The 15,153-nt window shown below is 36.2% G+C and overlaps 1 protein-coding gene across 2 annotated transcripts in view; it reads left to right on the forward strand.

Moving 5' to 3' along the window:
• The window catches only part of LOC124165859, a 49,082-nt gene that overhangs the window by 14,159 nt on the left and 19,770 nt on the right, over window positions 1-15,153 (forward strand). For both annotated transcript variants that reach the window (XM_046543384.1, XM_046543385.1), the window contains 8 exons: window positions 692-718; window positions 3,265-3,432; window positions 3,519-3,708; window positions 3,790-3,942; window positions 8,912-9,382; window positions 12,149-12,267; window positions 12,363-12,558; window positions 14,103-14,268. In XM_046543384.1, coding sequence (XP_046399340.1) covers window positions 692-718; window positions 3,265-3,432; window positions 3,519-3,708; window positions 3,790-3,942; window positions 8,912-9,382; window positions 12,149-12,267; window positions 12,363-12,558; window positions 14,103-14,268 — 1,490 coding nt within the window. The remainder of the gene's footprint in view (window positions 1-691; window positions 719-3,264; window positions 3,433-3,518; window positions 3,709-3,789; window positions 3,943-8,911; window positions 9,383-12,148; window positions 12,268-12,362; window positions 12,559-14,102; window positions 14,269-15,153) is intronic.

The following is a 15,153-nucleotide window of genomic DNA, read 5'->3' on the forward strand; positions in this document are numbered from 1 at the left end:
CTGTTCCATGGAATTCGTTGTTTAGAAGTTTTGCTACCACATATTAGAGCAATAGACAAAAAATGTTCATTCATTGCCCCAAACATTTCTCTGATTGTGGTTGTTTTTTATTTTTAATAATATGTGTGTATAATGTTGTTTGGAAAGAAAGTTTGCAATGTAAATTTTTTAACAACCAGCTTAATAGTAAAATCTGATGCTTTCCCGGCGAATATGTTCAAAAAAGGCTATTCGGGCTTCCAGCAGAATGGAGGGAGACCACCTGGCTGGAAGCCCGAATAGCCTTTTTTGAACCAGCTTAGTAGTTTAAACATTTTTAAAATGCAGTGATATAATACAGTTTTGATTAGAACATAATTTACTTTCCAGTATTTTTCTTTAGGAATATTTTTGCTACATTTTCAAAATTTTAATATTGATTAACATTATTTACATTCAGTTCTGAATTAAACCTGGCACTGCACTTTGGTGTGGTTTGTGCTGGTGTGATGTGAGTAGTAGAATTTAAAAAATGTTGCCAGTAATTGGATATTCAAATGAAGTCTTTTATTCCATACAATACAAGTTTGGTTTTATGTAGCTCCCCAATCCATTCTGCTTTCAGCTAACCCTTTCATAGTTATATGTAATATGATTAGTTTTTATTTCCTTATTTTTTTCTCTGCTAACATGTTTTTTTTTGTATTTTCAGTTTCATAAAAAAGGAAATTGAGAAAGGGTAAGTGAAGCATAAAAACAATTATATTTATGATAGTTATTTTTGGTGGAAAATATTCATTAATAGGATGCTCTTTTTACAAATAAAATGTATGATATAGTGCATATTTTATTAGGATAAATGACTTTCACTGACTCTAATATTTTGACTTAGTTGTGGACTTAAAATTAGATGGAGTGAAGGACACATTTTATATATTGAATGGCTGGGGAACCAATCGACATGTGCCCCAGCACTTACAATTAGACCTTCCTTGATTCACTATGTCAACCACATGTTTAACATGTCTGCTATTGCACTGAGTGAGTGAGTTAGCACAAACCTGTGACTCCACAAAAAGAGCAGACTGACTTGCCACTTGAGGAACAGGGTGGGTGATGTAGGAGAAGCAATGAGGATTCTGTATATGACATACAAACAGAATCCTCATTGCTTACCTTCATCACCCACTTTGTCCCTACCCCTGACATTTTCTTTTCCAACCCCAGCTGTTGCGTATAAACATAGGTGCTTTGCTGGTGTTCGACACTTTGAAAATGAAGGTTAATTTGTGGAAACTTGTGCTGATGCATATGTCATTTAAGTGTGGATAATTAGTGTAGAAGTGCCTTCTTCAATAATTCCGTCTGTGTAATTTTGTTAACAGCAACCATATGCATGAAATGCATCAGCCATGGATATTTTCATGGATAATTTATTCTGCCTCAGTAGAGTTTCAAGATACACCTCAGAAGTATAATATGGTAATACGATATTATGTTTTCCTTGCCCACTAATACCAAGGATAGATGTATGCATGTATTTTGGTATAACAGCCTCCTCTGCTACACCTTCCAATCAGATGAAGACAAAATTGATGCCATAAGGAATCAAATCCAGAGTAGAGCACTAAAGCAACCAATGGTATGCCCCTGTTAAGTTGGCAAATTTGAAGATTTTAATTTTTAGCTATTAAACTTTCCTCTGATGTACTGCCTCTTTGGAAGATGTAACATAACTGATGTTATGTCATAGCTGAAGCATTGTACAAGAACATCTTTTGAGTGGTAATTTCGCCCAACCAAGTGCCATAGGTACCCTTGTGACAAATGTGTGCATTTCACCGTGAAATTTTTCTTTCCTCTCTCTTTTCATTTTTTCATTGACCTGGCACGATATGGCTAACTGAAGTCTTCTTCTTTCAAGGATCTTTTTCATGATTGCAGCTACATTTAGACCGCTGCGTACTAAAACTTATTTTCAAATGGATTAAATATTTCACATTATTGATAATATGCACATAATTACATTGTTATGAATGACATGTTTTGTCAATTTGAAAATGCAGCCAAGACAGCTAGGAATGTGTGCTGTGATCTTTGGAACATTCTGCTTAGGTATTAAACTGTTAAATGATATAGATTTTATGGATAGTGATTGATACTTTTTTGATGGGCATCCTATTCCTATAAGATTCTTTTAGACCTCTCATTTAATGGATTCACGGTAAGTTGTTTGGATGCTTGGAAATATGTACATTAGTGATGGGTCGATCATGAACGATTCGATCAAAAAGATTGAATCACTAGGTGAATCAAATGACTCATGATTCATTTCGTTAAACAAGTCGATCATCAATCATCAATCACTCCGACTTCCGGTTTCATATCAATCATCTCGGTTTCCGGTTTGATTCAAAATTTGGAACGACCGATGCTTAATCTCTTTTCGTCAGGGCAGAAATAGTTGTGATAAAATTAAATACTATGTTATGAAGAACTGAATACTTGTGTAATCTTTTTCTTAAATGTTTTCCAGCAGTTATCAGTATTAATAACACCAATACACGTAAAAGGAAAATATTAAGATGACTCCTGTAGGAGAACGTTAAGAAGTAGAAGTTAAAGCTGGTTATATTTTATTGTGCCGTTCATAAAATTATCCTGCAGATCAGATTCATGCATAGTGTGTGGTGTATTTTGTGTTATATTTTGATCAACTATAGTTAGAAATTATTTTATTAGTGTTAAGAAACTGTGGCAGTTTCGCCTTCCCAAATATTTTCATGACACTGCTTCCTTCATTTTTGCAATCTAATTTACTCATCTAGGAATTCACAATTAAAATAGTATATGAAATGATAATATGGATAGCAATCAGCGTTACCAATGCTCTTCGCAGATGAGGCAGTATTTATTCGATTATTCAAAGTGATTTATTACATCCATTGATTGAGTCTTTTTGATCATGATTCCTTTTGAGTCTTTTCGATCATGATTCCTTTTGAGTCTTTTCAATCATGACTCCTTTGAGTCTTTTCGATCATAGTGATTGAATCTTGATTTGAGTCTTTTCGATCATAGTGATTGAATCAATTGATTGAATCACTTATGGGACTCGAGTCAAAATGATTGAATCACTAAAATGATCGACTTTGCCCATCACTAATGTACATAATAACTTTCCTTGATAGCCAAGTTGGGCTGAAGAGTTGCATGTTGAGGGTTGTCTTTTATCATAATAATTTTTCTCTTTTCAAGTTCTTTTATGTATTCATTTATGTATAGGGATTACTTGAAGAAGAAGCACGTACGCCACAGAGAGAGGTTGCCTCCAAGACTCATGGACTTCATGGCGAACAGTAAAGTTTTTGTGTATCCGCTATTATTACCTATGGTGGCATTTCGTCGTGATAACAGGGGGGAGCACTGTTCTTACCTTCCTTCAGAAGAGCAGTACGTAAATGCTTGAAGTAAACTGTATTTAAAAATAGTCATCGAAGATGAAATGATTCATAAAAAAACCTTTAATTATCCCTTAGGCTGATTGCCATTGGTATGGAGCAGTTTGTTCCATATGTGGAATCTATGAAAGATATAAGAAAGAGAGAAGTATTGGACAAAGTGGTTTGCATGTTACATCAGCTACTCTTGCCTTTAAGAACTTGTGTGTACACCAAGAATTACATAATGAATGCCAAGAGTCATGATAGAAAAGGTGGTGCAATACCTGTGAGTTCTCTTTCTTTTATGAGACATTAAGACTCCTTTTACCATTTTCATTGTTGATGATTGGCAAATGTTTATTTTTAGTACTATCTTCGGAATAATAAAGCCCCTGAAACATACCATTATGTATTCCCTGTGGATTGGGAGAAATCTGTATGCCCAAAACAAGTTCCTAAACGTAATCTTCCTGAGAATTGGGCTAGGCATATTTATGGATTTACTAAGGAAGAAGAAGGGGTGAGTGACAAACTTTTGCAATTGACTTGTAAAATGTTGTAATTTTTCAAATCCATCAAGTATTTTTCTCATGTTTTAATAGTCTCTCTGAGTGACTGTGATCTTTGGTTAAATATCCATAGCTTTCAGTTTCATCCCTGCCAAATATATACTGTAATATTTGTAGGTAGTGCACCATAAATGTGGTCTTTTTAGTATTTTATTTTTCATTGGTAATTTTTCCTTTGGGTCAGATGTGTATTTATTCATTCATTTTATTCTTCTTATTTGGTGATTGAATGCTAGAATTATATCCTCTTCTGAACATACAATGATCTCTTTCAGTCGATTGATTCAAAAGATCTTTGAAAAACTGAGCTATTAAATGTCCAAACAAATGTTTAAATGTGGTGTGGATGGAGAAATAGAGTTTTATTTTCTATAGATTTTCAAAGAACTTTGTACACTTCGACAGCATCCTGTATATCCTACATTATCAGAAATTTTGATATCATTGTTATCTATTTTTCTCGAGGTATTATTAAAAAATCAAATCCTTTCCTTCATCAAAGAAAACGAAAAGCATTGATTGCGATTCATTATCCACCATTAGTGAATTCATAATATACAAATTATTTGGTTTTATAAATCACAGTTTAGAGGAATGTCAATGGTCAATTTTAACCGCATTTGAAAAATGCCAGATTGGCGCCCAAGCGATGCCACTCCACGTGATGCCACAGGGACCTAGTTTCTACACGAGTAGATAGGAGTTTTACATCTTCTGAGGTTACCAACGCATGCATGAGGCACAGAGCTCAGGGAAACATGTCTTCATAATCACCTATTAAAACTGCCTATAGTCGGAAAGTTTCCTTCGTTTGATAAGGTATTAATAATCCTTATTTAAGCCATGCGCTACCTGCTAGCAGGGTACTCAGCTACCTGCTAGCAGCCTGCATCGTATCAGTGCTCCAAGCCTCGCCCCAAGGTCACATCACAATGCGGCAGCGGGAAGCAGACTGACGTCACACGGGATTTTCTCAGCATTGATATTTAGTTGCCACGTTTTCGCGTGCTTGAAAATTTTCACTTTTCATTTAATCGCAAAAAATAGATATGTATCGTCATTTAAAAATCTAAGAGTGTGAATTGCGTACTCCAGGAGTAATAATCTTTCAATTTAGGCAAAAAAAAATAATAGGAAACCACCCTATTGACATGCTCTGCTGGTCGGGCATGGAGCCCTTTCTTTGCCTCCGTACGTGACTAATATCCACTTCTGACGTGTGTGTGGCCTCCAGCAAGCTTCCCTCTTTCAAACCGTGTGTGCCATTTGTAAAAAGCCGTGTTTGAATGGAAGTTATGGTGGGGGAACAGTATGTTTTTAAATAGGCAATTAGGGAAGTATTCATATATGTATGTTACGAAAGAATGTTTTCAAATACAGTAAAACCCCTTATTTACACTTTTCTAGGGACCCAAGAAAAAAAGTGTAAATTGCGGGAAAATGCAAATAGTGGGAAATAGAGAATTTTCACTTTTATTCACATACTGGCTTTGGAAATGTTAATTTTTTAATTGTTCACTAAGCATTATTCTATAACATTGCATCATCTTGGGCTGTAACCTTCCAGAAGTCTAATATATTCAGATTATTTCCACTGAGTTGCTGTCTCTATGTTCATATCTTTGCTTTCACCACTCACCATCTTGTGTACAAGACTGTACCTATTTTAAATCTATCCAACCAACCATTATAGATGCCGTGGAATCTTTGATTCACAATCTTCTGGGGAAATACTTTTTCTCAAGTGCCTTTGGGCCTGTTTATACGATACATTAATGTCTGCTTGCATGAATGATTTTTGTGGACCGGAACGGGACAGGAAATGTACGAATGTAGGCAGGGGCAGATCCAGGATTTTTCTTTCTGGGACCGCACAGAGGGCCTGACAGGCAAAAGATCTTGTCTTAATTGAGATTAAAAACAAGATATAACAATGACTTTACTAAATTCTCTTTATTTTTATATCAAAGTTATTCTTATTGAATTAAATGATTGAGCCTCCTAGAGTAATACACAAAATAAAGCAAACGTAATGATGACCATCAGGGATGGATCCAGGATTTCTTTCTGGGGGCACAAGCAAGGCCATATCCAGGATTTTGTTCTGGAGGGGGGCACAAAGATACCACGTTATACAAAACGAATGCAATGATAACTGGACCGTATTAAAAATGTAGCATATTTTTTAAGTGTCTAGGGGGGCACATGCCCCCCCATAGATCCTCCTGTGATAACCGTATTCAACTTTTGTCTATTTTTTAAGCATCTGGGTGGGGCACATCCCCCGCCCCTAAATCCGACTATGAATGCATGAACCAAATTTGAATAGGTTCTATTTTCTGTTCATGCATATGCACAAGTTGGGTGAATACACAGTGCATTTTCGTGTTCATAATTTAGACATTAACTTGTACGGGTCAAAGTACTATGTAAACAGGCCTTTAGACGACACCATTTGCAGGAACATTTGATGATCTTGCACCAAAAACTACTCTTTTAGAATTCGTTCTATTTCTTCTTACCTGGATCCAGGTAAGAAGAATTCACATCCGAATTCTTCACATATATTCTCTTTTTTGATAAATGTCCGCGCTGGTTTGCATATTTTACAATGGCATCGCGATTTTTCACCACGGTGTTGAATGTTGAGACTGGGAATCCGATCGGATTGCCAGTCCCAACATTCGAGTTGCTTCGCCAGCGTTTGAATCGATGCGGGTTCCAGTGTGGGAATCAACTAGCTCTAAAATTTTCATTTTTTCGTCAGTTAAAAATGTCCGTTTTTCACCTCGAATTTCCATTTGAATGGGATAATTCAAGTTTAAATAAGTTTTTTTAAGTATTTAATTAACCCATCTACGCTACGCAACTGTTGAATGAAGTCAGCGCAAATGATCCCAGATGTCGGTCAAGTTTTATAGTTCCGGCATTTATCACGTTTCGGCACGTCTGGTTTCCTTTCAAACTCTCGTATCAAATTATAGGCTACATGATTATTGTCAACATTGCTTCAGGAGTTCTTGCATTATAATTATTACATAGCTCGATTGCTCAAAACACCTACTTTCATATCGTGAATCTTTCCGCCGCTGACAGAAAACGAGATGACGTAGTTCAACTTTCCGACGTTAGTGGCGTTCTGTCCCGCCACATTCAAATTCTTCCCGAAAATAGTTCTCATTGCGTCTCTTTCTCTTCGATTTTTAAATACAAATGCGCGAAAGGAAGCCAAAAGATAGTTTTTAAGGGCTGACATGCACGATTTATTGTTTTAGTAGGCAAATAATTTCTTTAAATCCGGCACGTCGTGATGCACATGGCGGGAAAACGGAAAAAACACGGCGTAAATACAGGGTTCTATTTACATTGGAGAGATAGGAAATATGACGGGACCCAGAAAAAAACTTGCAATTTGCGGGAAAACGTAAATTCCGATAACGCAAATACGGGGTTCTACTGTATTTGCATTTGCATGTTACTTACTTCAAATACAAGTCTATGTACAGACATAAAATAGTGTGTGGTGATTAATGTAGCATTTATGAAAGTGTTTTTAAGTTTTTAGGATATTTTGACTTCAGATGTAAAGTTTGAATATTGCATCCAAGTCATCATTTAGACAACTCTATTACTCCTATACTGGCACTATGCTAGTACTGCCACTTTTAATGGCATGCCAGGTATCTGAAGTGTTTGATAAATGCATTTGTAGAAAATATCAGACAATTAGGATTACTTGGGCAAATCATGATGAAGGAGGCCCAATCATCTTAGAGTTGTCTCCCTTGGTAAGCCTTTATGGTTATGAAATAACTCACTCTTTTTTTTTTCTTATGATGATTTTTACGAAGGAAGCATTCATTTTAATGCTGAAATATTTGCTATCAGAACTCTTCCCTCTCTTCGCTACTATATAGTAAGCATAAAATGTCACTACTTCTAGAATTGATGGTTTTCTCTTCTCTCACAAAAAAGAAGCTTCACTGTGAGAGCTCCATGCCATGGTGTCCAACGCTGATAGTGCATTCCCCCCAAAAATAAAAAACTCCTTCCCCCCCCCCCCCACACTAACAATTGTATTTAGTACGCACTTTAAAAATCTACCCAAACATTTTAATCCCCTTTTAAATTTTTTCTCCGGTGTAACTTGGGCCATTCAATGCCCTTGTGGAAAATTGTTTTATGCATGTTATTTTTGTATTGCAGATGATTGTTTATGAGTATTTTTGTTGTAATTTTCAAAAACGGAAAAAAGAATTTAAACCCGAAAAATAATAAAATTACCACTTTATACTGCCAGAACAAGGTATAATGTGTGAATTATGTCGATGAATTTCGAGGTGGAGTTGTCATTAAATCATTGCTAGGGATCCGATAATATCTTTTTTAAAGATACCGCCAAGCGCGGGCGTGACGGCGTCACTTGAAAATGCGACAGTTGAAAGTCGAAATAATTGTTATTGTTTCGATAGTAGAAGACTGTGGAAGTTGCATAGCATTCGGTGTTTGTTGTAGTAGATTATCTCAAGATAATTTTTTTAAACATGTTCGATTGATTGGAATTGTACAGCAAATTGGTGGAGTGAGTTGTTAAAATAAAAAACTCTGTGTAATTCACGTTTTAAGCAATAGCACTGGTAGAAGTGGCGCTGTTTTTATTACTTTTTCGGCTTGTAGCGCGAGATATTTTTCCCAAAGCTCCCAGTTCGTATTTATGTTCAATTTGGTTTTTTGGAAATGCTTAATGATCCATAATGTGCCATTACATGGCAAAGTTTTATCTGTCGTGAACGCTACTATCTCTTTATGTTCTGTGACGACGTCCCATCTTCACCGCTAAGCATTTTGAATTAACTTTTACCAATTACCGCAATGATTTGACATCATATACGTCTAATTCATAACAATTTATATTTTCAGTTTCTTCGATTTAAGAGAAGGAAGACAAAGCATAAGTGGTGGGGAAAGCAATTTGCTATTCCGGTGTTATTAATCGGAGACTTTCCCGATTTTCAAACGGCAAAAGAATTTGGACAAGGCACTTTGGACTACACAAAACTTTCCGGGAAAGTTTTCAGAATGCTTCCTAGTATGCCCTTGATATCTAACATAACTAAAGATATTGTGGAACATACATCAAACGATGAAGACCTTCCGAAAGTGGTTTTTACTGTTGGAACTGTGCATAGAGGAACCCAAACCAAACATCCAGGCACACCAATGTCTTTGCCTGTCTTGACTTCGCCTGTGATTGGATCTAGCAAGAAAACATCGCCTCTGAAAACAGTAACACCAATTTTGAAGAAATACAACAGCCATCGGAAAGGAAAGGGTGGAAATCTCATGAAAAGTATATCTCCATCCGGCGAGAAAGGGAATGAATCTTCTCCTGTAAGTTAGGACTATACCTGTATCTGCAATTCCTGATTATGCTTTATGTTATATGTAGTACCTACCCAAATAGCTTAGATTAAGATGCCATCAGTCAACTGTAGGCCTAGGCATGGGTGATTAGGGAAGGTTAGAACGGGAAATAATAATGTTGGTGAATGTAGTCAATGATAAGGTTAAAGGGAGTTATTGTTGTTATGGAATCATCACTTTAATACCTGTGTTTGAAGTGAACTGTATTTCCTTTTCCTGCATTTCATTTTTTAGATGTGAAGTATTACTTTAGAGTTCAATGGTCAGAACTCATTGCAGGGAACATCTGGCCAACAGATCAGTTATTCTTTTCAATTTGTTACATGGCCTGAAATACCTGAAATAGATTTCTGTTTCAGCAGTTATTGCATCTTGAATAATGTAAATAATGAAATAGTTGTCCTAATTTGTGTACTTTTGTTATTAAGCACGGGGCATTTATATTGATTTATTTTATTGAATGCTTGCAATAAATTGAGTAAAGGAGTTTGGATTATATCTAGAAGGCCAACTAATCTATCACTTGAACCACATATTAACACTCGAGGGACCAAACTCATCATATTATTTATTTATTCCTTACCGCCGAAAATGGTGCCATTGGTCTTTTACATCAGCGTTTTTAACTTAACAATGAAATGTATGTGAACATCCATACTTTTGGTAGGGGCAACCTACCAAAGTGGGACTTGCACCCATGTTTTTTTAATGTGACAGGCAAGGACTTTACCCTGCCACCACCGAGGCGGGTTAACTTAATCTTTTGATGGTTACACTACCCTCGTAAGTAAGATTTCACGGTTTCCCAGCAAATTGCTGTGATGAACTTGTCTGGCATGACTTGTTCCTATCAGTGGGGCAGTGAGGGAGGGGTTTTGGGGGACAAAAGCTCAGAGCTCAGAAATGTTTTTAAGTGTAATTCATTTTACCAAATTGGATTAATAATTCTTACAGAATAGTGTTAAGTATTAACAAAATATCCCTCAGAAAATCGTAAAACTCACCATTTTGAACCATTTACCTGGAAAAGTTTCTGGGGGAGGGCCCCCTCACTTGCAATCCGGACTCCCCTGTATTAGTTGTGCCTAAAATCCCCCCTCGCCTTAACTCCTAGCTGTGCCCCTGGTTCCTATGATACGTCAGCAATTGGTTGATTGAATTTTTAGAAGATCTGTAGGGCAGACCCTCTCAAGGATTGCGGGTAGAATATTCTCTTGCCTTCCTTCAGGGAAATGGAAATTGTTCCAGTGCATGACAAAATTCAGCCGAATAATTGTAAGACTAGCTTATTTAAGCCTTTATATTACTATCCACGGTGTACCAAACATGGAATTTTGGTAAAAAAAATTCTTTAGATCTCCCTGAGGTCGTACTTATCAATAGTGTGAACTAGAAACAACATTGAGGTACTGTATACCGAAAGCAATATCTACTTTAAAAATAGGCCTTCACAGTTGACTAAGTAATTTTTTGTGCAGTTAACTCTGTGGCTATCAATGCTTGAGTTTTGTCAGTGGCGGTGGGTTCAAGTCCTCGACTGCCAAATCTAAGCTCCACCTGGGTAGGTTCCCCCTTTCCATGGCATGGGTGTTTATGATCATCCAAAGTTGTTCTTTCTTTGATGCCCTCACTGTAAAGGCCTTAAATTTGATGCTGTCAGGGTGGTGAAGAGACTTTTATGGTGTTGCCGGAAATTAATTTTCAATAGGGTAGTTTCGTTCATCAAAGAAAACGAAAGGCATTGATTGCAATTCGTTACCCACCATTACTGTATTCATAATATACTAATTATTTGGTTTCAGAAATACCGGTTTAGACAAATGGCAATGGTCCATTTTTATCCTCATTTGAAAATGGCCAGATTGGCGCCCACGCGATGCCACTCCACGTGACGTCACAGGGACCTAGTTTCTATACGAGTAGATAGGAGTTATACATTGTCTGAGATAACCAATGCATGCGTGAGGCGCAGAGCTCAGGGAAACATATCCTAATAATCACACATTAAAAATACCTAAGTTCGGAAAGTTTTCTTCGTTTGATAAGGTATTAATAATCCTTATTTAAGCCAAGCGCTACCAGCTAGCAGGGTACTCAGCTACCCACTAGCAGCCTGCGTTGTATCAGCGCTCAAGCCTCCCTCAAGGTCACCTCACAGGGCGGCATTGGGAACGAGAAATACGTCACACGTTCATTTAATCGCGAAAAATAGATATCGTCATTTAAAAATCTAAATGCGTGAAATACGTACTCCAGGAGTAATAATCTTTCGATTTAGGCAATAAAAAAATAATAGGAAACCACCCTATTCAGGATATGAGTTTTCGGACCAACGTTATATTACTTAAGTAACCTTCTTATGACCCTTAAGTGCTTGTCACAAGTGTGTTAATGATATTTAGATATTTATCATTTATTTGTTTTGCAATAGCTATTATAAGTGTTTTTATTTTAATGTAGAATACTTTATAGCTAGATTTTTGTTTGAGAATGTGTTTTTATATGTAAACGTCACCATGACTAAAATGAAGCTAAGAGAAATGTTGAATTGTTTAGACAATAATGACAATTTAAAAAAATGAAATAATTTATAGTATGATGGGTTTTTGTCCTTCCTGGTAGCTAGCTAAACTTGGTCCTTCTTGTATTGAGTGGTTGTATGTTTGTATCTAAATTATTTATACCCCTGCAAAATTTCAACTGTGTTTATTTGAATAATTGTGCTCATTTCAGGGAAAATCATCACCTAGGAACATAGCTCCCAAACCAATGGTGGTATTTGTACCCTCTGAAAAACTAAACCTACCAGAGTTAATTACAACAGATGCTATAGATGCGTCAAATGTATCGAGGTAAGAGCCTAGGATTATTAAAAGCATTTTTTTAAATATGTATAAACTGAATTGTAAATCTAGATAACCTATTAATTTTTAAAACACAATTTCAGCCAAGAGACAGCTAATGTTGGTGTCAGCCAGACAATTTCTGACTCATCTGTAGTAGATGGTGTTGAAATTTCTCCTATCATCCCAGAAATTTCTCCAAGCTCATGTGGAAGTGTTTCTCAAACTAGGGTTTTGGTTAATGAGGCCCAACAAACTCATTCAAAACATGAAGGATCTACCAAGGAGACGGAAAAAAAGGTATAATGCTTATGCTTGTTTTAACCAAGGTGCTGAAAGCAGGGCCCTAGCAGGTGCGAGGCTAGGGGTGAACCTTCAGTGCGGGGCCCTTCACTTAAAATATTAAACTCTATGCCCCATCTATAAACTCGAGCATTTTGAATCCCTACCACTCTCTGGCTAAGTATGTGTTCCCCTCCCAAATTCAGACTTGGTAATTATGCCGTTACGATACCATCACTCAGTTGAGTTCAAAATAGTATAATACTAATAAAATTTATAATTATATTATTCATAAAATTATAACGTAAAATAAACATAAAAAGCGCGCTTTTTCGATAGGTACATATTTTTATAAGTTAGATTATGAAAGTTAATTAGTTGTAAGCCTATAGCAATTACTGTAAAATGAAAAAAGACACCCGGGGCCCCCCAAAGCACGGGGCGGTCGCCCCTCCCTAAGGCCGGCCCTGGCTGAAAGTTTGGGTCATTCTTAAGTCTCGTATCTGGTTATTGAAAGAAATGGGCTATTAGTTGACTATGCAGTATCTGAATAACATAATTTGTAATAAGTGTATATAATTTGCAATCACAATAACTAATATCTGGGTGACAACTATCATATTATCTGGTGCAGTATTTTTGTTATTTGCAATATAGAACAATCTTTATCAGACTACCACATATTTCCAGTATGTACACAAAACTCGTCAAATTCCTTTTATAGGTATTACTTAGTACATCTGTTCTGATGGCTGCTTTTCATGTCAAAATTTGCGCAGTTAAAAATTCTGCAAAAACTCGAGGTCAAGAGTTTTCGATTGATATGAATACATAATTGTATGGTCTGTTTTTGGTAGAATACTATTTAGTTTTCTGCAATTGCCATGAAGTCTTATGAGAATTCTTAATTTATTTGTGTAAATAACCTGCGTGAGAGTTGCTTCTTATAAATTTCTGGTCTAAATAGGTAGAACTGTGTTTTAGTGACTGGTGGAATTTAATGGAAGCTTTGCGATGACGTACGGCACTTCACATGCTAATGCCGCTGGCAAGGAACTCTGCTAATTTGGCGCACTTTTGATTTTTTAATTTTAAAACACTGGCAGATGATTTCAGTGCTTTTTAATGCTTGCACACCGGCTTTACCTCTGCCAAAGAAGATTACTGTTTAATGTCTTTTGTCCAAACTTAAATTGGTTGTCAGCAATGGCCTTCAACTGGATGATATTACACGTTTTTTTTATGCAAAAACTTTACTTTTGACCAGTGAACAGGGTTCAAACATTTTTTACTCTCCATTTATTTCTCTACTTGTTCTTTTTGGGATCAGTTCCGGTCCTAGTTCCAACCTCAAGAACCCGTGGATTAAGGAACCAAAAGGCCAAACAGATCCATCCCTAAAATCTTTATTAAGTTTCAAAATCTCATGTTGCTTTGTCTATTTTTCTTGGAATAATTTGGTAGTCCATTTTTGGTCATTGTGGCACATGACTTTTTTTTACTGTGGTTTATAGTGGAGTAGATGTTTAACTCTCACTTTTTGGTATTCTTCATTTTCTCAGGACAATGAAGATGAATTAGCTGCTTTGATGATTGCAAGCTCTACTATACGAGGTCCCACTGCTAATCTTGAGAGGAAAAGGAAATCAAAACAACAAAGAGATACCGATGCCAAGTTGGCTCTTTTATCTCCTGAGAAAGGATCTGCTACTGAGGAGAGAGATTACAGTAAGGAACTTTTTTCTTTGGTATATGAAAAAGACTGATATTTATAGATAGAAGATAAAGAAATTTATTCAATAAAGCTGCTTTACATTGGCATGAATGGGACCAAAATTTTGACTATTCTGATGTTTGGAGGTTCCACTGCAGAGAATCTTCAGGAGCATTGTTCTATTAATCCACCCTATAGTCATGGCAGATAATGCTGTCTTTTTAATCAGTACATTTATAATTTTTAGCACTTATAAACCACTCAGCTACAGAAAACTTATTTCATTCAATATTTAGTCAATTTTTTCTTAACTAATCTTTGCAAGAAAAAAGTAGGTAATTTGAGTTTGTTTAGTTTCTTTTATTACAATTCTTTAGAAAGTATTTCTTCAATCTTGTTCAACAAGAGCATGTTTTCAGTCATTCATCATTGTCACTACTACCTTCCACAAACCTGCCCTATAGAAACATTTTTGAATGTTTTCTCCATCTAACTCATACCATCAAAAGCCATAGTGTATGGATAGCCGAAAGTATTGTAAAACCCCTCTTAAACACTTTTGAGGGGGATAAGGGAAAAAAGTGTAGATCGAGGGTAGGAACAAATGTGAAAATAATCCCTTAAAGTATAGCTAAATGTTCTATTTGTCAAGTGAATCATGTCTTAAATGAATATTAAGTACAAAACATGTGATTACGACAACAGAAAAATTTAACTTTTCCTTCCTTGGCCTTAACTTCTCACTATCATTAGCACCTAAAAATTCTGTCACTTCACCATGCTTTCTGCCATGGCAAGATTTACCTATAAAGTCTAAAGCCTTATGAGGAAGTACAATGAAAACAGGCCTGTCTCATCTAAGTTGTAAATGCCTTTTGCTGCATGCCATTAAGCATGGT

This window comes from Ischnura elegans, chromosome 9 (genome assembly GCF_921293095.1).
Source record: "Ischnura elegans chromosome 9, ioIscEleg1.1, whole genome shotgun sequence".
In the NCBI taxonomy this organism is placed as follows: Eukaryota; Metazoa; Arthropoda; class Insecta; order Odonata; family Coenagrionidae; genus Ischnura; species Ischnura elegans.